The sequence below is a fragment of the Neoarius graeffei genome, chromosome 7 (assembly GCF_027579695.1).
Source record: "Neoarius graeffei isolate fNeoGra1 chromosome 7, fNeoGra1.pri, whole genome shotgun sequence".
NCBI lineage: Eukaryota > Metazoa > Chordata > Actinopteri > Siluriformes > Ariidae > Neoarius > Neoarius graeffei.
This window is the reverse complement of record NC_083575.1, coordinates 50,623,045-50,646,966: the sequence shown is the minus strand read 5'-3', so window position 1 is coordinate 50,646,966 and position 23,922 is coordinate 50,623,045. Positions and strand designations below refer to the sequence as shown.

General features: G+C 42.0%; 1 protein-coding gene across 2 annotated transcripts in view; it reads left to right on the top strand.

Annotated features, from left to right (window-relative positions):
• Positions 1-1,162: 1,162 nt before the first annotated feature.
• prkg1a (protein kinase cGMP-dependent 1a) overlaps positions 1,163-23,922 on the top strand; it is a 144,581-nt gene continuing 121,821 nt past the window's right edge. The window contains exon 1 of one of the 2 annotated variants that reach the window (XM_060925881.1): positions 1,163-1,441. In XM_060925881.1, coding sequence (XP_060781864.1) covers positions 1,185-1,441 — 257 coding nt within the window. In that variant the 5' untranslated portion in view covers positions 1,163-1,184. Of the gene's footprint in view, positions 1,442-15,306; positions 15,768-23,922 lie in introns of those variants that run through there. The other variant, XM_060925879.1, reaches the window with a different exon arrangement.

Below are 23,922 nucleotides of genomic sequence, written 5' to 3'. Positions count from 1 at the left end.
CACATGCACACATGTGAGCAATGAGTGCACACACATACCCAGAGCAGTGGGAAGCCATGCTAACAGCGCCCCGGGAGCAGTTGGGAGTTAGGGGCCTTGCTCAAGGGCACCTCAGCCCAAGGCCGTTCCATATTAACCTAACCGCATGTCTTTGGACTGTGGGGGAAACCAGAGCACCTGGAGGAAACCCACACAGACACAGGGAGAACATGCAAACTCCACACAGAAAGGTCCCCGCCGGCCGCTGGGCTAGAACCCAGAACCTTCTTGCTGTGAGGCGATTAGTTCATTTTGTTTAAAAACTTTTTTTTCCTGTAAAGCTGCTTTGCCACACTGTCTATTGTTAAAAGTGCTCTACAAATAAACTGACTTGACTTATGAAAACATAAGTCGTGCACTCTCTCTCTCTCTCTCCAGGTTTTATTTCAGCCTCAGGACTTGTTTGTAAATAGTGTGTGTTAGTGAGCAGAGCGCTGATGAGCACTTTTTTCTCTGACACTACGGTGTGCACAGTTTCCTGAGAGTCTGCTGTAGACCTGTGAAACAGAGAGCTTATAGTATTCACTTCAGGTCAAAGGAAAGGAAAGTAGTTCATGCACAGATTCCACATCCACGCTTTATCCGCAGGCTGACTGCGCTGCTCGGGATGACCAGTTTGTCCTACTCATAAAGCACAATTCTGCCGTCGAGTCAATGTCCCCATGAATATTAGCCCACACAACACAATTCATAACAGTCGAGTCGAGTTACACTCAGCTACGTCATCCCTTAGACCACGTGACTCGGACGAGGCGTCGAGTTGAGCTCGATTTTCGCGTGAGTTTTCAGCAATTCCAGATTTGCTTCATCTCGGAAATGAATGACTAATCAGAGAGGGCTGCGATCCTTCTCTCATTCCGCGTGTGAGTGAGTGAGTGAGTGGATGTGTGTGAGTGTGTAAAGCGACGGGACTGAAGAGGGGCTGGAACTGCTCTCTGGATGAGAGGTGATCATCATCATCCCCATCAGCGCCCCGCGTCTCCTCAGCTGTCCGTCTGTCCTCTCGGTGAGTGCGATCGAGAGCAAACACGTGGGCTGCCGACGCCTCTTCCGTGTTTCCTACTGGATTCTGCTTTCAAAAGTAAGATTTTTCCTTGCGCGCATCTGGTCACTTGCGGGGATTAAAGTTTTTGCGCGCCTCAAAGATGAGCGACCTGGAGGAAGACTTTGCCAAGATCTTGATTCTGAAAGAGGAGAGAATTCGGGAGTTAGAGAGGCGCCTGGCGGAGCGAGAGGATGAGATCCAGGAGCTGAAGCGGAAACTGCACAAGTGTCAGTCGGTTTTACCGAGCGCGCAAGTGATCGAACCGAGGACGCGGCGCGCGCAGGGCATTTCAGCCGAGCCGCAAACGCACCAGGACTTAACGAGGCAAAGCTTCAGCAAACACGCCAAATCTGACAGGTGAGCCTTCTGAGCTGTCATAATGCACTTATATTACCTACTGCGTGCTGCAGTTATCTGAACTTGTGATGTGATTGGATGCGATGTGATGTCCTTGTTTCACCAAATCAGTGCTGAGAGCTTCTTTTCTTTTTAAATTGTAAAAGATCATCCTGGGGGGGCGGCACGGTGGTGTAGCGCTGTCGCCTCACAGCAAGAAGGTCTGGGTTCGAGCCCTGTGGCCGGCGAGGGCCTTTCTGTGTGGAGTTTGCATGTTCTCCCCGTGTCCGCGTGGGTTTCCTCCGGGTGCTCCGGTTTCCTCCACAGTCCAAAGACATGCAGGTTAGGTTAACTGGTGACTCTAAATTGACCGTGAGTGTGAATGGTTGTCTGTGTCTATGTGTCAACCCTGTGATGACCTGGCAACTTGTCCAGGGTGTACCCCGCCTTTCGCCCGTAATCAGCTGGGATAGGCTCCAGCTTGCCTGCGACCCTGTAGAAGGATAAAGCGGCTAGAGATAATGAGATGAGAATGAGATCATCCTGGGTATGAATGGTGCAGCTCTTTCATTCTCATGCACGGATGATGACCGCGCATCTTTCTGTAGCAGGGAAAGGAGGGAGGGAGGGAGGGAGGGAGAGGAAGAAAGAGAGTCTATAATTGATCCAAACCATCATCGTGTTCCCAGCGGGCGGCGATCACAGGAAGCTTCGTACATTATCGGCTTTTAGGGTCTAAACGCGCAGCGCCCGAGAGCCTGTCTGAGGATATTTAATACGCCATTAGAAAGTGCACTGCTTGGCCATATGTTCAGCCCCCTTCCTCCAGTTTCTGGCCTGACTGTATATTTTTAAACCATACATCTTTACTTAAAATGTTAATCAATACCAGTCTGACCTAAATGCACCAGTAGCCTGTTAGATGTGATTGCATGACATTGTTGCCCTGAAAATCATTAAGAACTGCTGAAAGTAAATATTATGAAAATAAAAGTCCACATGTCCAGCAATGTCAAAGGCAACATTGCAGTCTCAGAAATAAGGAGCCAAACTGTGCTTTTCCTTATTGTGTATATCTTTCTAGGGGCAGGGGTGGCTCAGTGGGGGGTACGAGCCCCAGCACTGCCAAGCTGCCACTGTTGAGCCCTTGAACAAGGCCCTTAATCCTACTGGCTCAACCTAACCACATCAACCCCACAGAGAGGCGGGGGAAAGTTATAAAAAGAAGAAGTGTAGGTCTCTAGCTTGATAACTTTTAACAATAGCTTAAGGTGCTGCACATAACTGTGTCTTAAAGACAGACCACACATCTTTTCAGATAACAGATTCATACAGATGTGCCCAGATGTATGCAGCAACAAGGAAAATTACACTTTGGTACATTTATTTCTGGGATCTAATATTTGTTAAAAAAAATAGAGATGGTGTTAGTTATTGGATCCTAGTAAAACCTAAGCCATTTTTTGGTGAGAATCCTGTCCTCAGCCAAGCACCATTAGATGTTAGAGAAGTTTATGCTAATGTCAAATATCTCAATCCATAAAACAAATCACTTGTGGTAGATTACACTTATCTTTCTGCAGTGGCTGACACACAGGCGTTTTTTTAATAGGTCTACCTGAGAGTGGTATAACGGTGCAGATTTTTCCCCTGCCAGATATTATTATTATTATTATTATTATTATTATTATTATTATTATTATTATTATCTTAATAACAAGTACCACAAGAGGGCAGCAACCCCATATTGTATTGGTTTTGATCACTCAGATGAACAAAGCAGTTTTCAGGCTGAAAGTGTGTGAAGCAGGTAAAATTCAGAGAATGTCAACAATTTTGCTGCCACACACACACACACACACACACACAAGTTTTTGTGTTGGTTATGTAAGAGACAATATCATAAGCACTTTAAAAATCATGCTAAGTCAAATAGTCATATTGTATGTGTTGTACGAAAAATTGCCCCAGTTTAAGCCACAATGCGTGACAGTAACTAGATCAATGTTTTTTTCCCCGCATAGTCATATCTTTCTGTAAACAAGATCATCTAATTCTTGCGACAGAGGGGTTTTCTTGTTTGTTTTTGGTGTTTTTGTTTTTTTTTAGCTACTTGAGGCACACAAATTCGGAGACAGAAAACATCTTTAGCCTTGACAAGGCCGGCTAAACTTTATCCAAACTCTGAAAGAATTTTGAGAATCAACAGTTATAAAAAACAGGTCACAAGATGTTTGAAAACCAGCTGTATTCCTAACATTCATTTTCAGAGCATTTACCTAGAATTCACTGAAAGATAATAAGATGAAAAAGCAATAAAATAATATCTGTGATGAACAGGTCCCTAAAAAGAGAGGGTTTGGGAGAGGACATGACTTGTTTTTTACTAGATTACTGTGTGCTGAGTCACATGTGATACTACTGACAAAATGCAGAATGTCTGATTCTCTGATGCATGGTGGTCTCTCAGAGCACACAGAGACTGGACACCACTGTCCTAGCCAATACATTCTCCATGCTTTATGCCAAGTCAAGCAGTGTCATGGAAGCTACAGATGGATTTTATTATTCATTTGAACCTTTCATTTCCTCAGTATCTGTTCAGAATTGTATACCAATTCACCACACTCAGATGGGCTTATCTATATCACATGACCATTCAGATTAAGCAGTTGGGTGATTAGTTGCTTAGCAAGGCTCCACTATAATTTGTCCCCAGTTATGGAGATATCCCAAGGTGCCATCCAATCCAGGCCTTGCTGTTTGCTCAGTTGTCAGGGATTCAGGGGTCAGAGACAGAACACTGGCTGTTGTGGGTCTGCGGCACCAGAGAACAGCAGCACTCATCATATTACAGCAGATTCCCTTACCATCGATCCACAGAGGAAGAGTCATGCAAGAAGAGTTTGTAGAGGTGAAATTTAAAGCCTGAGAGAGGTTTCTGAAGGACAGATAGAAAACTAATATAAAAAATTGTGTGTGTGTGTGTGTGTGTGTATGTGTGTGTTTATTCATCAGGGTCTAAATAACAATTGTGTGGTCCTCACGTCACCTTTCTAAGCAAACAAATAACCTCACAAACAAAACAAAGAAACAGATTTCAATATGGAGTCATTTTTACCAAAAGGAAACCAACATTCAGAAACTAGGTGGGAAAAAAACAAGTGCACCCTATAATTCAGTAACATGTAGAACCATCTTTAGTAAAAAATAACTTGAAGTAAACATATTCCATAGGACTTTATCATTCCATCACATCATTTTGGAGAAATTTTAGCACACTCTTCTTGACAACATTGCTTTACTTCATTGATGTTTGAGGGCATTACTTTCTTAAGATCCCACCACAGCATCTCATTGTAGTTAAGGTCTGGACTTGGCCATTACAACCTATTTTTCTTCTTCAGCCACTCAGATGTTGATTTGTTGGTGTGCTTGAGATCACTGTTTTGTTACATGACCTAATTATGGCCCAGCTTGCAAGACAGATGGTCTCACATTTGTCTCAAGAATATTTTGGTATAAAGTGAAATTTATTGTTGGCTGCAAAACAATGCTTGACAGTTGGTATGAGGTGTTTGTGGTGATCCACTGTGTTTGGTTTTCTCCAACCATGGCACTGTGCATGATGACCAAACCTCTCCACCTTGGTCTTATCAGTTCCACAAAATTATTGTTTCAGAATTGTTGTGGTTGGTTCAGATGCCGTTATGCAAAACTAAGGCTTTCTCCTAGCCACCCTTTCATGAAAACTATAGTTGTTTTGTCTTTTTATCATTGTGCTGTGATAAACAAACATTTTCTGTGCTTAAAGAGACCTGTATGTCTCATGATGTAGCTCTTAATTTTTTCTTTATATCTCAAGCCTTTAACAGTCTGACCATGGACTGACTTTGCGAAGATGCCCACTCCTGAGAAGATTGGCACTGTCCTCTTGGCTCTCCATTTGTAAACAGTCCTTCTTGCTGTAGAATGGTGAATTTCAAATTGCTTGTAGATGTCCTTATAACTCTTCCCAGACTGATGAGCAGCAAAAGTTGCTTCTCTGAGCTCATGGCTGATGTCCTTTCTTCTTGACATGATGTAGACACACACCTGTGTGCTCCAGAACACCAAACTGTCAAAAGTCATTCTTTTATAGCAGTAGTCACACCTCTTGATGGTTAATCTTGTGCATCTTATTAGTAACACCTGGCTGTTAATTACTCCTTTAAAGATTGTGGAAGTAGGAAGGGTGTATTTATTTTTTCCCCATCTGGTTTCTGAATGTTGGTGTCCTTGTTTTTTTGCAAAAATTACCATATATTCTTCTTCTTCTTCTTCTTGTCACCTGAGGTTGTTTGTTTGTTTTTAGAAGTTAGTGAGGACCACATAATTGTTATTTAGGCCCTCATAAATAAAAACATATTTTTGAAGGAGGGTGTATATACACCCACTTGGGATTTTTTAGGAACACCTGTACACCTACTCATTCATACAATTCTCATCTCATCTCATTATCTCTAGCCGCTTTATCCTGTTCTACAGGGTTACAGGCAAGCTGGAGCCTATCCCAGCTGACTACGGGCGAAAGGCGGGGTACACCCTGGACAAGTCGCCAGGTCATCACAGGGCTGACACATAGACACAGACAACCATTCACACTCACATTCACACCTACGGTCAATTTAGAGTCACCAGTTAACCTAACCTGCATGTCTTTGGACTGTAGGGGAAACCGGAGCACCCGGAGGAAACCCACGCGGACACGGGGAGAACATGCAAACTCCGCACAGAAAGGCCCTCGTCGGCCACAGGGCTCGAACCCGGACCTTCTTGCTGTGAGGCGACAGCGCTAACCACTACACCACTGTGCCGCCCCCATTCATACAATTATCTCATATAATATAATATAATCCTGTGGCAGCAGTGCAATGCATAAAATCACGCATATACAGGCCAGCAGCTTTGGATAATGTTTACATTAACCATCAGAATGGAGAAAAAAATGTGATCTCTGTGATTCTGACTGTGGCATGATTGTTGGTGCCAGATGGGCTGGTTTGAGTGTTTGGATAACTGCTGAACTCCTGGGATTTTCTTACACAACAGTCTCTATAGTTTACTCAGAATGGTACAATAAAGAAAAAAAAAATCCAGTGAGTGGTGGTTCTGATGGAAATGCCTTGTTGATGAAAGAGGTCAAAGGAAAATGACCAAACTGGTTTGAGCTGACCAAAAGATTATAGTAATTCAGATAACCACTCTGGACAATTGTGGTAAACAGAAAAGCATCTCAGAATGCACAACATGTTGAGCCTTGAGACGGATGGGCTATAAAAGCAGAAGATCATCTTGAGTTCCAATTCTGTCAACTGAGAACAGAAAGCTGAGGCTGCAGTGGGCACAAGCTCACCTAAACTGGATAGTTGAAGACTGAAAAAAAAAAACATGGCCTTATCTGATGCATCTTGATTTCTGCTCAGCACACAGATGGTAGGGTCAGAATCTGGCACCAACAGCATGAATCCATGGACCCACCTGCTTTGGGTCAACAATCCAGTTTGGTGGAGGTGGTGTTATAATGTGGGGAATGTTTTGTTGGCACACTTTGGGCCTGTTAATACCAATCAATCATTGCTTGACTTCCACAGCCTGTCTGAGTATTGTTGCCGACCATGTGCATCTCATGGAGACGGGGTGGTTTATTCCAGACGGAATCAGCCATGTTCTGCTATTTTAGGTTTATTTTTATTCTTTTCTTGTTCTACCCCCCTGATAAGTCTGTCATGCCATCTGGGTGTTCTCATGTGCTGTGGGAATCTTTCAACATGAAGCTTTTGTAAATCACATACCAGCTATGCCTGAAACTTTGTGGATACCTATGACTAAACACACACACACACACACACACACACACACACACACACACACACACACACACACACACAGTACTGTGCAAAAGTCTTAGGCACATGTAAAGAAATGCTGTAGACCAAAAATGGCTGAAAAACTAATGAAATGAAATGTTTCAAAATTTAAAAAATACTATAAACAGCAGTAAGCCATAATAAAGGAAACAAAATCAATATTTTTTCTTTTAAAAATAGTAGTCTCAAGTACAATTAGTGCAGTTTTCAGGAAATGAGCTGTAGGTTTTACTGAGCATCTTGCAGAACCAGCCACAGTTCTTCTGGACACTTTGACTGTCACACTCGCTTCTGAAAAGTGGTCTCTCATGTAATATGCTGCTCAGATACAAACTTTTCTTCTGAAACATTTAATTTTGTGCTGGCAAACAATCGTTTGGAACTCTAAAATGTTTCTGTACTAATTTGTTAATGTAGAAGTCATAAAATAGAAATCTATAGCACAATTTGTATGAAAAAAATAGGGTGCATAAGACTTTTACACAGTACTGTGTATATATCATTCATGGGATCCATGTTCTGCATATGTATATTTGTGTTTTCCCTATTGTTGCACACATTTAGGAGTTTGTTCACCAAGCGCTGAGTCACATAGTTCAGGGCAAAGAAAATCCAAAATTTCACAATGCATGGTGTCCCAGGATTGGAGAAAAAGCCTCTCTAATAATAACCCACTTTTGTGAACATCAGGAAAATAAGTTGCCATTCTTGTAGTTTGTACACCAGAGGGTGCCTTTGGACCTTTGTTACACAGACATAATTTTCACGTCTCACTATCCGCTAATCTTTCTAGAGACATCCCTATTCCCTTGAAGCCAGTTTTTGAAACCTATGATGGTCCATCTTTAAAAGTTCTTCAGCCTGTCTCGTTTCATCCAGTTTATAGAGCAATAGACCCTTCACTTCAAAATGCTTGCAGCTGTTGTTCTCAAACTTTAGCAGTCAGGGATTCCTTAAAGTCTGAAAACATTACCACAGATCCCCTTATAATCACATATTTTGTAATAAGCTATTATAAATCAAAGTATTCAAATATTAGGCACATTAAGCAAATGTGTACAGTTAGATTTTTTTTGGAACCTGAACCTTCTAACCACAAAACCCAAAACAGATGTTTAAACTATAGAAACTTTTTTTTTTTTAAAGCATCCCCACAATGAGAACCATGAGCATATAGAGCTTACTGTTCATGACGATTCTCACACAGACCACTCAATTCATTCAAGCTGTGTAATGGTGCTGGGACTTCAGTACACATCCTGGAAGATTTTTATATAACAGCTAGACCTTCTCTTAAACTGTAGCAATAAAGAATCAAATCTCAGCAGAAAGATGTCTGTTTCACAGTTTTTGTGTACTTGCACCACCATATTATCTGAAACATAGCAATGTTGAAACATAGCTTTATTCTCTGACCACTTTGTCACTTGTCACGTATTATGCCATAAATCCCTGAAAAGCTTGTTTCCTGATTTACCCATATGTCAGTTTAAGTGTTATTATGATATAAATGTCACTTTCCTTTTTAAACATTTAAACCAGTGGAAAAGCATTAAATCACATTTTATTTTAAAACTGGTTTACTTAAAACTTTTTTTTCTTTCTACGATCTTCTCTGAGGCAAACATATCAGTTTCGAGATGACCTGCATTCATATATTTTTGCATGTTAATTCCTATTTCTTTTAGAAAGACATACTAGAGATATTTCCCAGAATGTTGATTATTGTTGTACTGGCAGTGGGATACACATGTTTTGTAGGAGCATGTGGCATTTTCCTGATTAAAACAATAATAAAAAAAAAAGATATTCCAAAAAGCTGTTGTGCAAAAGCCTTGAGAGCATTTTCATGAGGAAAACTTCTATGAAAAGACTAGCTTTTTGGTTTTGTTATAGGTCTATGTATACAAATTAATACACAGGCTTAAGAAATAGATTTCACATTTGTTGAAATAAATGTAACTAAAGAAGAAGAAAGTTCCAGTATGAAAAATAGAGCAGCAGCTACAATTATCGACACCTTAATGATCTTTTGGCCATTGCAAAAGTGGAAAAGACTTTCAGTATGTAAACTGTGCATGAGTAATTACTCAAACTTCCACTGGGAAAAAAAAAACGAGTTGATTCCCGATTACTTAGCGTATCAGATCACATAACACCGTTCCACAATTACTGACAACTCTGTCCACAGTTATCGACACTGTTCCACAATTACTGACAAATCTGTCCACAGTTATCGACACCGTTCCACAATTATCGACATCCAGATGATTATTTATAAAAAATAATCGGTATGTGGTATTAACAAAACATAGTTTTTATGAAAAATTTGTTTTACATAGACTTATATTTATACAAAATATATTTTATATAAATATATCAATGTTGGAGCCCTGTGATGACCTGGCGACTTGTCCAGGGTGTACCCCGCCTCTCGCCCGTAGTCAGCTGGGATAGGCTCCAGCTTGCCTGCGACCCTGTAGAACAGGATAAAGCGGCTAGAGATAATGAGATGAGATATCAATGTTGGTGCTGATGTAAATGAGGAAGTGATTCTAATGTTTGTAAACAAATGAATTGATAATGTTTAACCTGCCAGAAAATCTTTTCGTTCCACTTTCTACCCACTTTTCAAGTATTTTCATAGATCACATTTTGTGAATCATGTGTTGCTGTTTGTATTAATTTGTAGTTTTGTAGTTTACCAATAAATGACAACAAGCATTTGACATTGTAACCACATGAAAATCCAGGTCAAAGGTCGCATGTCATTCCTCGAATCAAAATATAAAATGTCTACTGATATTGTAATATCTCATCTCATCTCATTATCTCTAGCCGCTTTATCCTTCTACAGGGTCGCAGGCAAGCCGGAGCCTATCCCAGCTGACTACGGGCGAAAGGCGGGGTACACCCTGGACAAGTCGCCAGGTCATCACAGGGCTGACACATAGACACAGACAACCATTCACACTCACATTCACACCTACGGTCAATTTAGAGTCACCAGTTAACCTAACCTGCATGTCTTTGGACTGTGGGGGAAACCGGAGCACCTGGAGGAAACCCACGCGGACACGGGGAGAACATGCAAACTCTGCACAGAAAGGCCCCCGCCGGCCACGGGGCTCGAACCCGGACCTTCTTGCTGTGAGGCGACAGTGCTAACCACTACACCACCGTGCCGCCCGGATATTTTAATATGTGGTAGATATTTACAACAAACTGCAAAAAATATTTTCTGAATGGAATAGAAAAATCTGAATATTTCAAGCATGTAATTTATTTTATCTCATCTCATCTCATTATCTCTAGCCGCTTTATCCTTCTACAGGGTCGCAGGCAAGCTGGAGCCTATCCCAGCTGACTACGGGCGAAAGGCGGGGTACACCCTGGACAAGTCGCCAGGTCATCACAGGGCTGACACATAGGCACAGACAACCATTCACACTCACATTCACACCTACGGTCAATTTAGAGTCACCAGTTAACCTAACCTGCATGTCTTTGGACTGTGGGGGAAACCGGAGCACCCGGAGGAAACCCACACAGGCTCGGGGAGAACATGCAAACTTCACACAGAAAGGCCCCTGTCCTCGAACCCAGAACCTTCTTGCTGTGAGGTGACAGCGCTAACCACTACACCACCTTGACACCTCATGTGACTTCTCAAACGCACATTTAGATACAAAATGGCGACTGTCAAATGAAAGAGTAAGAAACAAAGTAGGTTTCTACAAGGATATCATGAAATATCTGTAAATTTGATCAGTAAAAACATGTACATGATCTTTCCATCATGCTTACCTGCAATGATGACGTCCGGGTTTTCCTTAAATTGCTGATTGTGCTAAAAAAAAAATCTCAGGAAATGAGCTGTGTCATCAGATGACAAGATCAAAGGGCAGGGGGTGGGGTGGGGGTGTCTTCCAGTTGCTTAATTAAAGGAGAACTGAAGGCAATTTTTTGATCATCAAAATCTATTTATCTCATTTTATTAAATATAGGAATGCATTTTTGATAGCTATTTTGTCACTGCTATAGCAAGTTATGAGTGTTTGAAATATGCTCTGTAATATATCAGTCCATATGTCAAAGCAATGGCCGTAAACAAGATTTGTTGAGACCTGTGCGAGACATCGTAGGATGGAAGTAAAACGTACAGCGGAAATCAAAGTGACCAACATCTGCCAACGTTGTCAAAAGACGCGCGCGCCCTCTTTCGAATGCTGACGTAATCAAGCCATAAGTTTTGTTTGTTTTGAGAGCAGTCAGGAAAGTTTGAAAAAAGTAGACATTAATCATCATTTAAACTCGTTTTTGTGCAATATTTCGTTTGGAAAACAGTTTTCAAAATGGCGGCACTGACTCCTGGCTGACACATCACGTTTCGAAGTCTTGCACAAGTCTCATGAAGATCGCGCGGATAAGTGATGCCTACCGTGGACCAAACGAACTAAATTCAACATGGCTAAAAACCGAATAGGCCGATAAGTATAATATTTAATTGCAATTAGTTGCCGATACGAGTCACGATATAAGGTTACTAAAACCGAAAACGTAATTGAATAACATGTTAATTAAGAAATAAAGCAAGTTTAAAAATGACTTCAGTTCTCCTTTAACCAGTAATAACTGTTGTAACTGAAACTCAGCTTTGTAAAATTGTTTTTTATTGGTAAATCTGAAAAGGTGCCGATAATTACGGACTGTCGATAATTGTAGCCGCTGCTGTAGTCTAGTTTTAAAAATATCAGCAATCAACTGACAAAGGTTGACCTGAAACTTTTTTATTATTATTATTAACTGTATAAGAGTAGGCGGCATGGTGGTGTAGTGGTTAGCGCTGTCGCCTCACAGCAAGAAGGTCCTGGGTTCGAGCCCCGTGTCCGGCGAGGGCCTTTCTGTGCGGAGTTTGCGTGCGGAGTTTCTGTGTCCGCGTGGGTTTCCTCCGGGTGCTCTAGTTTCCCCCACAGTCCAAAGACATGCAGGTTAGGTTAACAGGTGACTCTAAATTGACCGTAGGTGTGAGTGTGAATGGTTGTTTTTCTCTATGTGTCAGCCCTGCGATAACCTGGTGACTTGTCCAGAGTGTACCCCGCCTTTCTCCCGTAGTCAGCTGGGATAGGCTCCACTTATCCGCGACCCTGCACAGGATAAGTGGTTACAGATAATGGATGGATGGATAGACACACACACACACTGGGTGGCACAGTGCTGTAGTGGTTAGCACTGTCACCTCACAGCAAGAAGGTCCTGGGTTTGAGCTCGGTGGCCGACAAGGGCCTTTCTGTGTGGAGTTTGCATGTGCGTGGGTTTCCTCTGGGTGCTCTGGTTTCCCCCACAGTCCAAAGACATGCAGGTTAGGATAATTGGTGGCTCTAAATTGACTGTAGGTGTGAATGTGTGTGTGAATGGTTGTGTGTCTCTCTGGGTAGTATCTCATTGGGCTGCGACAGCTTGCGACAAATTGCGAATGTCATTCGCGAGAGAGTTTCAAAAGTGTCTTGAAACATTCGCGGGGCTTCTCAATTTCCTTGCATGCGTCGCAAAGTGTCACTCCTTCGTCGCTGAAATTTTGAACATGTTCAAAAAATTCGTGCCACAAAATTCCTAGCTGCAAATACGTTACTGGTGTCGCAAAGCTGTTGCGAACTCTTCTCAAGTCAGTTTCTGTGAGGCTTCCTCTACTTCCCTGCCTGCCGAGGGAAAGCCGGACTGCGACAGCCTGCGACTAGTTGGAGACACAACAATATGAGGTAAAATATGTGAATATCAATTCAGTGCGATTCCAAGTGAAAATTCGCATATTTTATCGCAATCGTTGTGTCTCCAACTAGTTGCAGGCTGTCGCAGCCCAGTGAGATACTGGCGTATGCGTCAGCCCTGCTATGACCTGGTGACTTGACCCCACCTCTCAGCTGGGATAGGCTCCAGCTTGCCTGCGACCCTGTAGGACAGGATAAGCGGCTAGAGATAATGGATGGATGGATGGATGGATGGATGGATGGATAAGAGTAATGCCTCAGTATTAGGGCTGCGTACTGGTACTGTGTACCGGTACTGTATCATGAAAATCGATTCGGTACAGGTCCAAAATACCGGATCATGAAGTACCGGTACTGTACCGATATAAATTTACACCAAGTATCTGCTTATTTTGTGACTGAAGATGCGTAAATCCTACCACAAAGACGAAAATTTAGCACTGGAAAAGATGTAAAATGCCGCACTGAAACTTGAAATCACAGCCATCTTTGATTTGAGATCCTCTCGCCACAGTCTCACGAGACATTGCGAGAGCTTGACTGATCCAGCGTTCTGATTGGTCAAAAAGACTCAAAATCAGGTCAGCCATTTTTCCTTTGCTGGCATTGGCAGTCTTTGCTGCTTTGTGTAATTTTGCCGCGTAAGTTAAAGGCCGTGGACTGCGCGTAGTCTGTAGTACTCTAGTGTAGTCACTTCTCGCTGTGAGACAACTTATGACTTTTTGTCCCAAGTTAACTATAGTGTGAGACTGATGCCCCTTTTCCACCAAAGCAGTTCCAGGGCTGGTTCGGGGCCAGTGCTTAGTTTGGAACCAGGTTTTCTGTTTCCACTGACAAAGAACTGGCTCTGGGGCCAGAAAAACTGGTTCCAGGCTAGCACCAACTCTCTGCTGGGCCAGAGGAAAGAACCGCTTACATCAGCGGGGGGGGGGGGGGGGAGGAGGAGTTGTTAAGACCAACAACAATAACAAGACCGTGAAAGATTGCCATTTTTAAGCGACGAGAAGCCGCAGCTGTACAAACGCGAAGCCATCCATTATTATTATTATTATTGTTGTTGTTGCTGCTGCTGCTGCTTCTTCCATGTTTTTGCTTTGATATTCGTGCCAAGGTTTATGCAAACGTAGCGACGTAACTGACGTATACAACGACGTAACTGACGTATACAGCGATGTAATGACGTGGCTCCCCTTAGCACCGCGAGCTATGGAAAAGCAAACTGGTTCTCAGCTGGCTCGCAAGTTGAACGAGTTGTGAACCAGCACCAGCGCTGGCCCCGAACCAGCCCTGGAACTGATTTGGTGGAAAAGGGATATGAGAGGGTGACTGAGAAGTGAGGTAGGAAACCTAGTTATGTTCGGTTTTCTTTGAATAAAGATACTGACAAGTTGTCAACAGTTTATTAATGTTTCTGTCATTATTAAAGAAGTTCAGAAGAATTTGTCAAATTGTTCAGGTACAGGTACAGGTCCGGACCTGTACCTAAACCTCTGTTCCGGTACCTGTACCTCACTGTAAACCCGAATAAGTTGAGTTTACTTAAAAAAATTGAGGAAAGTGGTTGCCTTAAAAAAATAAGTAATTATTAATGATTGAATTGAGTACCTTAAACTTACAATCTTCTGGTAAGTTTAAGGTACTCAATTCAATCATTAATAATTACTTATTTTTTTAAGGCAACCACTTTCCTCAATTTTTTTAAGTAAACTCAACTTATTCGGGTTTACAGTGCTGATGTTACGTTTAGGTACGCAGCCCTACTCAGTATCCATGCGATATAATGGCTGTATTAGAAGTTTGTATTAGAAATTAGGCTTTATTTTAGTTTCTCCTGGGAGAAACATGGAAATTATCCAGTGCTGTATTTAGCATGGCCCAGTTGTAAAAAAAAAAAAAAGACATAATTACTCTATTGATAGTATGTCGTAAAGACCCGTGAGTGCCGTTCTGGTCGCTATGGTTACCTGCTGACGTATTCTATTATTTGAAGTATTGCCAGTTGGGAAGTTGGCTCTTTGGTTGGACTGTAGCTGAGGAATCCTTGAGCGCGTGAGGAGTTCCGCGCTGTGTGACGCACGCGAGAAAGAGCAGGAACTGAAGTGTGACAGCGCGCGCGCTGGAATATCCACATTCTCCTGCACAGATGCGCGTGGCGTGGAGCGCGCTGCGTTTGTTTCCCACGCTGCTCGCGCACACCCGACACCTTTTATACACGCAGCCCACTTGGCTACTCCCCTCGGCTGGCTCTGTCAGAGCGGGTAGAAATAGTGGAGCATCTGTGAGAAAGTTAGAAAAGTGTCGAGAGATAGATAGAGAGAGAGAGAGAGAAAGAGAGAGAGATAGAGAGAGAGAGAGAGCGCGCGCTATGGGCACTTTGAGGGACCTGCAGTACGCGTTACAGGAAAAGATCGAAGAGCTGAGGCAGAGGGATGCGCTCATTGATGAACTGGAGCTTGAACTGGATCAGAAAGACGAGCTGATACAGAAACTGCAGAACGAGCTGGATAAATACCGCTCGGTGATCCGGCCCGCCACGCAGCGCGCGCACGCAGACAGCGAGCTGCAGGAGCAGCAGCGCACCAAGAGACAGGCGATTTCCGCCGAACCCTCCGCCTTCGACATCCAGGACTTGAATCATGTAACGCTTCCGTTCTACCCCAAGAGTTCACAGTAGGTTTACTCTAAAGCGACTTTCTTCCATTGACTTTCTGTCTTTTATTATCCACAAGCACAGGATACAGTAGTATAATTCACAGGCTTCTCACCCTGGTGCTGCAGGAACCCGTCTCCACTTTCCCCTGCTATAACACACTCACTTCAACTCAGGAAGGGCTGTGAATGAGCTGATTAGTTGGATCATGTTTGTTCGGACAAGGCAGAACCAGTGTGCGAAATAGATTTTGGTTTGGTTGGGGGTCAGTGTCAGTGACTCTGGTCACCCCAAACTTGGATAATAAACTTTATGGGAATCAGTTGTTGTTATAGGGGCGGCACGGTGGTGTAGTGGTTAGCACTGTTGCCTCACAGCAAGAAGGTTCTGGGTTCAAGCCCCGTGGCCGGCGAGGGCCTTTCTGTGTGGAGTTTGCATGTTCTCCCCGTGTCCGCGTGGGTTTCCTCCGGGTGCTCCGGTTTCCCCCACAGTCCAAAGACATGCAGGTTAGGCTAACTGGTGACTCTAAATTGACCGTAGGTGTGAATGTGAGTGTGAATGGTTGCCTGTGTCTATGTGTCAGCCCTGTAATGACCTGGCAACTTGTCCAGGGTGTACCCCGCCTTTCGCCCATAGTCAGCTGGGATAGGCTCCAGCTTGCCTGCGACCCTGTAGATATAATGAGATAATGAGAGAACTGTAATAATATGTTATACCATAATAATAAGGTAAATAAACAATGTATAAATAAGAGGAAAGCTTTTATTCAAACTGATACTGCCATATCACGTGAAGGTATTTCTAGAAGTATTAAATTTAAACATTTTTGTTTTAGAGGGGAGACCCACCCTAGTCTTTTAAAATACATCTTTTGAGGGGGCTTGTTTAGCTTTTGGGAGGGTCAAAACCCCATTTCACACACTGGGCAGAACACTCAAATATGCAGAATAAAGGGAGCAAGACCTTAAAGCAAGGATGCTGAGTATTCTGTTCATCCCAGCTGTGTACTGAACTAAACTAATGTTTACTTTAGGAGCACACTATAGCAAATGCATTTAAGAAATGAGAAGGATTGTCAGCAATTAAAAATCCAGCCTCAATCTGAACTCAAACTTAATCTGCATCCGGAAAAAAAAAAAAAATCCTGTTCCTGGTCGTCTCAAGGTTTCGTCCTCGTGTTGTCTGAGGGAGCTTTTCCTTGCCACCATCTCCCCAGGCTTGCTCATAGAGATAAATAAATGTATTAGTGATAAAATTAGCTCATCCCCCCCCAAAGCTCCTGGTTCAGACTGTTGCATATTAACCCAGCATGCTGTATATGCAAGACACTTCCATGGCAGTTCATTTTGGCAGTCACTGAAATACATTTTCACAGCTGGAAGAAGAGAAAAAGAAAACCCAGTGTGTCAGTACTGTTTAGCACAATGGGACTGCGCTTGTCATGAACGGTTTTATACTCGGGTCTCGATCGATGCACAGACGGTGGCTTTAACAAAACAGACTTCATACTGGGACTATAGTGAATGTCCTGGCTGCACAGTTGTACTTTATGACTATATAGGACACAGTTATAGAAGCAAGTTATTTATAATCACGCTATCTTTTATCACCCAAATGAGGATGGGTTCGCTTTTGAGTCTGGCTCCTCTCAAGGTTTCTTCCTCGTGTCGTCTGAGGGAGTGTTTCCTTGCCACGTCGCCTCAGGCTTGCTCATCAGGGATAAATAAATTTATTAGGGATAAAATTAGCTTATATGATTAAAGTCTTTATTTTTCTGTAAAGCTGCTTTGTGACAATGTCTGTTGTTAAAAGCGCTATGCCAGTAAACTGATTTGACTGACTTGACTTGACAATGGGTTACCAATTCTTGATTGCCACAGGGCTTGAATATGTCAGTGCCTCTTTTGCTTAAAGGGGAGATCATTTGCTTATCCAAAGTAGTGATATGAAAATTGACGCTGTGCATCACTTTTCCAACACAATGTTTTCAGATGATGTCACTCATAGTAAAGTTTTGGTGAAGTAGAATTTAACATTAATGTTTTATTAGCCCAGTATTAGTAAAGAAGTAATGCAGTAATGACTCGTTTTTGTTGTTCTTGTAGAATATGATAGCTATGGGATTCTGTCATCTGTTGATTTGCATACACGCTCTTGTGGAATGGACCTCTCTCATGCAATTTGCATCCAGGGAACGGAAAACAGTGGAAGTTTTGTCTTCTAGTGGAGGAGATACAACATGGCTGCAACACTTCACTTCTTACTCTATATTGCACAGTGACGATGAGCTCGGAAGCTGTGAATTTAACTCCAAATAACGATGTGCATATCTGTATTTTGTGTATCTGTCATTTGTATGTTCATCTTCTGCCATTTCTACATTAAATTGACGGCATGGTTTGTGAATGGTTCATGAACCATCGTGAATGGTTTGCGTTTAGTTTAACAAAGTAATGTAAAATTGTGTTCTAGCTACAACAAGAAGTAATGACTACATGTGGATATGTGCAGCATTTTTCAGGGGAAAGAACAGATGGTAGGGTAGAAGGGGATAATTTGTATGTTCCTAAGCCAACAATGAATACTGAATGTCTTTTTTTTTCAGTGTGCTTATATTTTAATTGTCATTATTTTGTATTGTAAATAGAGCTAAATATAGAAACCTGCTTTAGCCTGACCTGCTGTATTGTAGACATGATGTCCTTTGTAGCCCACTGACAAATCAATATATGCCTAGATATATACTGAATACATAGAGGATATTACCCCGGTTGTGCAAAGATATGAAGTTTATCTTCAAGTGGTGAAATATTTTCAAGATATAGAAACTTCATATCTTCAAGCCACCACGCAATATGCTTTATATCCACAACAAAAAAAACCAAGTTAATCAAAAGAATTTTAATTTTGAACCGGTTTGCCATTTTGACAACATGTCCAATTAGAGGAAAAACACTGAATCCTGAATGAAAAAAAAAATCCTGTTGCTGGTCATCTCAAGGTTTCGTCCTTGTGTCGTCTGAGGGAGTTTTTCCTTGCCACCATCTCCTCAGGCTTGCTCATAGGGATAAATAAAAGTATTTGTGTATAGACAAATGTATTATTATATAGACACATTCACATTTTTTGTAAATGTGTCTATATAATAAAAAGAAAATCACACATTGGCTTGAAGATATGAAGTTTATCTTCTCGTGTTGAAAAACTTGCATTTTTCATACGAAATACATCACAGATCTGAGTGACATATTTAAATAATATTGGCTGGCTTTTTTTCATGGTATGTCAGATGTATTCCATTCAGCTAGCATGAAACTGAACTCGTCTTCGACTCATTCAATATCATGCTAGCTGAATGGAATATATCTGATATACCACTCAACGCCTGCGATGACCCGGCGACTTGTCCAGGGTGTACCCCGCCTCTCGCCCATAGTCAGCTGGGATAGGCTCCAGCTTGCCTGCGACCCTGTACAGGATAAACGGCTACAGATAATGGATGGATGGATACCACTCAATGCCAGCCAATGTTATTTAAATATGTCACTCAGATCTGTGATGTATTTTGTATGAAAAATGCGAGTTTTTCAACACGAGAAGATAAACTTCATATCTTCAAGCCAATGTGTGATTTCCTTTTTATTATACAGACACATTCACAAAAAAAAAAGTACCCAAATTTATCAAAACAGTTAATCGATTTCCTCATGAGTGACGTACTGTGTAGAGATTTATATCACGGTTTTGGTTCTCCATGTCCCGGATGTAGCTTGTATGAAAAATATGAGTGGTGTATTTCCCAGTAAAACACTCGTATCCATATACCTACTAAAGACCAGTCTTTTCAGTTCTGCTGAATTTTCTTCATGTACACAATGTTAACCCATGACAAAATTATACGGATCATAATTTTACTTGGGGCGGCACGGTGGTGTAGTGGTTAGCGCTGTCGCCTCACAGCAAGAAGGTCCTGGGTTCGAGCCCCAGGGCCGGCGAGGGCCTTTCTGTGTGGAGTTTGCATGTTCTCCCCGTGTCCGCGTGGGTTTCCTCCGGGTGCTCCGGTTTCCCCCACAGTCCAAAGACATGCAGGTTAGGTTAACTGGTGACTCTAAATTGACCGTAGGTGTGAGTGTGAATGGTTGTCTATGTGTCAGCCCTGTGATGACCTGGCGACTTGTCCAGGGTGTACCCCGCCTTTCGCCCATAGTCAGCTGGGATAGGCTCCGGCTTGCCTGCGACCCTGTAGAAGGATAAAGCAGCTAGAGATAATGAGATGAGATAATTTTACTTGAAAACCAGTCGCGTTCTATACAGATTGTAATTTCTTATGATAACTCCCAGAGGTGTAGGTTTATCTTTCCATTGCCCATCAGTTTCTGTGAGCATCTCAGGAAAAAAATCAAGTTAGTGTGATAACCTGAAAGCAGAAGATAAATGATCAGTGGCTCAATGAATACAAACATCGAACTGAACACAGAAAGTTATTTCTGGGTCAGGGTTTTATTTATGTTAGTGAAAGAGCATTAGTCAGTGCTGTTTTGCTCAGAGTTTAACACAAGCAGGTCCACTATCTATTCAGGTTGATGATAGTTAAAGGAGATACGTAGAACCTTTATTTTTAAATACATTTCTGAGTGGATAGTATCTCCATCCTTGACTCTTGTATGCTGCATAATTGGGAATAAAAAATATATATCTTTGAGAGTTAAAATTGACTGCAAAGTTGGCATTCGAGCTGCCCCGCTGAGCCAGCCAGCCCTGAGTGGGTGATGTTACAGTGGGAACCGGTGCTATAGACCAAAGCCAGACTCGGCAGGCGAGAGTGGTTGCAATGGCCTCTTCGTTCGGATTTATTGGAGATTCTTTGGATTCCTCAGGTAGTAATACATCTGACTGTGATAGTCCTGAAATTGGAGTGTGTGTACATGCTACTGCTATACACCTAGAACCGTATCATTTCGAACCATCAGAAAGTGAATCTGATAGTAACACGGAGGCCCCCACCTTACAAAATAAAGCCAGAGAACAAAGCCGTCTAGAGAATTGGATGGAATTGAACTGACAGTCTCATGTGACTCTCATTAAAACAGAATAGGCGTTGTAACTTATGCAACATGCATGTACATGCATGCATTTTCACTGATAAAACATAAAAAGCTAATTAAATCAGATGAACTGAGACAATCACATTCTGAAGCAAATGAAATAATCTTATACCGGTACCTTAAATACACAATACAATTTACATGTATTAATCTAAATGCAGGTAAACAACGAGTGTTGTTGTTTTTGCTATGTAACCAAATGAGAGTCGCATCTTACCCGTCTGTGTTCTCGCTTCATGAAGGCCGAGCTTGCGGCCGATTGTTTTGAAACAATCTGACTTTCAGTTCTTCGTTCATTCGCTTCTTCCACATAAGGGCGGGATATTGCTGCTGAGGCAAGCATATCCAGCGGGGGGGAAGCATATCCAGCTGAGAAATCTGACGAATGGTTCACTCATTCTCCATTTTCTCCGTACTGAGTACTCCGCCATTACTGCTCGGCTCACACTCCGGAAGAACTGATGCAACTGAACTTACTTTCCTTTTCTTGTAGTTTTCTTTTCCTTTAATTGTTGGTACTGCACCCTCTTTCAATACGGGCTTATAGCTAATGCTCCTCAACAGATCAGAGGTTTCATACAAGTCCTCAGTAAAATGTGCAGAGCAGAGGAGAGACCACTTCGTAGGCACCCAATCCGTGAATTTCTTGCAAAACACGTCCAGATCTTTGCAGTTTGAACATTCTTGGGCCATGAATGCAACATAAATTCACCTTCTGTCATGTTACTGCACCCGCCAGCAACACATCTACGTGGCATGGCAATAAATTAGTTCAAAATGGAGGATCGGCGTTGCAGTCAGCTCTGTGTTTTAGTATAGCGGAAATGGTGATGAGACCGATAGCCTTCCTGCTGTGACACCACAGATGTCAAGGTCATTCACTCAGACCGTTACCTGTATGAATCACTTTAATCATAAACATTACTATATTAGATTTATTGTTAATGCTTAAAACTATTCCTGTGCCATTCTTGAGGTCTCAAGGCATTTATAAACGAAAAGTGAGGCCATGGTTCTGCGTATCTCATTTAAGGACATTCTTATGTATTTTTATACTTGTACTTTAACTGAGAAAATGCATGTGCTGCAACTGTGAATGTTACATTTGTGCAGGACTTCTCCTAATATACATAAGTACTCATCAACAACATATTGTGTCTGCTCTTATTCTTCCACGTTTAAGTTCAACTGAGTGTCTAATGTTTGCTAATGCGTCTTTGAATGAATGCTAGAAGGTTTGTGAAGAAGGCAAAGTCTGTGGTCGCTGACTCCTTGTAATTTATCGTGACATTATTGTCAATTCACTTTTATTATTGCAAAAAGAAAGGACTGAAAACTGGTGCTTTAGAAAACAATTATACTGAGTGGCCAAATGGGCCCTAAGATGATGAAAAGATGAGCATGTTTTTGGGCCATTACTAAAAGCACAGAAGATTTATCTGTGTATGCTCACTAACTGTTTCAGAAAGAGACATTGGTTTTTATTTTCCTTGTCTGTGTTTTGCTAAGATATACTTGAAAGGAGCATTAATCAATCCCATTTCCCCATGTTTTGCTTTTAGGAGATAAACGTCTGCTTTGTTCACTTTGCTTTCAGAAGAGTGATACAGAAGGAAGCGCTCAAAATAGCTAATGCCACGTAGTCCTTACATTAGCTACCTCTTTACATCAGCCTTTAAAAAGCTTTTTTTTAATGTTAACATTACCTAAGTATGTGGTTGTTTTAAATGTTGAAGAACTGAATCAATAACATTTGCATTTATTTACATTTCAGTAACTTTTCAGTCTGCTACACTTCTCGTATAGTCCATCCATTATCTGTAGCCGCTTATCCTGTGCAGGGTCGCAGGCAAGCTGGAGTCTATCCCAGCTGACTACGGGCGAAAGGCGGGGTACACCCTGGACAAGTCGCCAGGTCATCACAGGGCTGACACATAGACACAGACAACCATTCACACCCACATTCACACCTACGGTCAATTTAGAGCCACCAGTTAACCTAACCTGCATGTCTTTGGACTGTGGGGGAAACCGGAGCACCCGGAGGAAACCCACGTGGACACGGGGAGAACATGCAAACTCCGCACAGAAAGGCCCTCGCCGGCCACGGGGCTCGAACCCAGGACCTTCTTGCTGTGAGGCGACAGTGTGAACCACTACGCCACCGTGCCGTCCTGCTCGTATAGTGCTTTGTAAAATTTTTCATATACAGTATTTATCCAGATTCCTTCTTTTGAACTATGAGAACTCTAAGGCTGTCTAATCATGTTTATTATATTGTGGGTTAGGAAAATAGTTACAAAACAGTACAGGACATTTTCACTCAGATGGGAGTGTGTGAGTGGGAGGTCAGAGGTGAAGTTTGCGAGACAGAGAGAGAGAACGTCCAATAATTTTCAATGTTGTCTTATTTTAGCATGCATAATAAAAAGGCAGTAGTAATGATATTATTTTTGTCATTTTCTCAGGAAGTTGCATTGCCGATTCGCGGCTCCAGGTTCCCCGGCTTAATCATTAGCTTGGGTTACCGTGTATGCAAAGTTTAACCCTCATCCTACCATGCTATTTTACACCTTAATCTTACCATGTGGGGTCCGTTTGGACCCCAATACTTTTCTTTAAAATTAAAGCTTATAAAGACAAAATCACCAGATAAGTTTTGTTCAGAACATCTTGTATTAATAACAGCAATACACTAAAGGGCCCAAGGCATAAAGAACACACTTAACCTTCATCCTACCAGCCAATTTTACATACACAAACTACCAGGCGGGGTCCGTATGGACCCCAGGAGGGAATACCTTGAAATCAATGCAGTAAGAACCAATTCAATGCAGCAAACAGACATAACTTTATTGAAGAACAAAATCCACTATGGCTGAATATCAATGATGTATTATAAATGCAATAACATTGCAATAATATTGCAATAACTAGCATACATGTAGCAAATTATAGCGCCACAAAAAAAATTGGCATTATATACATGATTTTTGCAGCTCATGCAGCTGTAAAACATTCTGGATTACAACTTAGGTCTTTTCTTACAGAATTTAAAACAAAAAAGTAA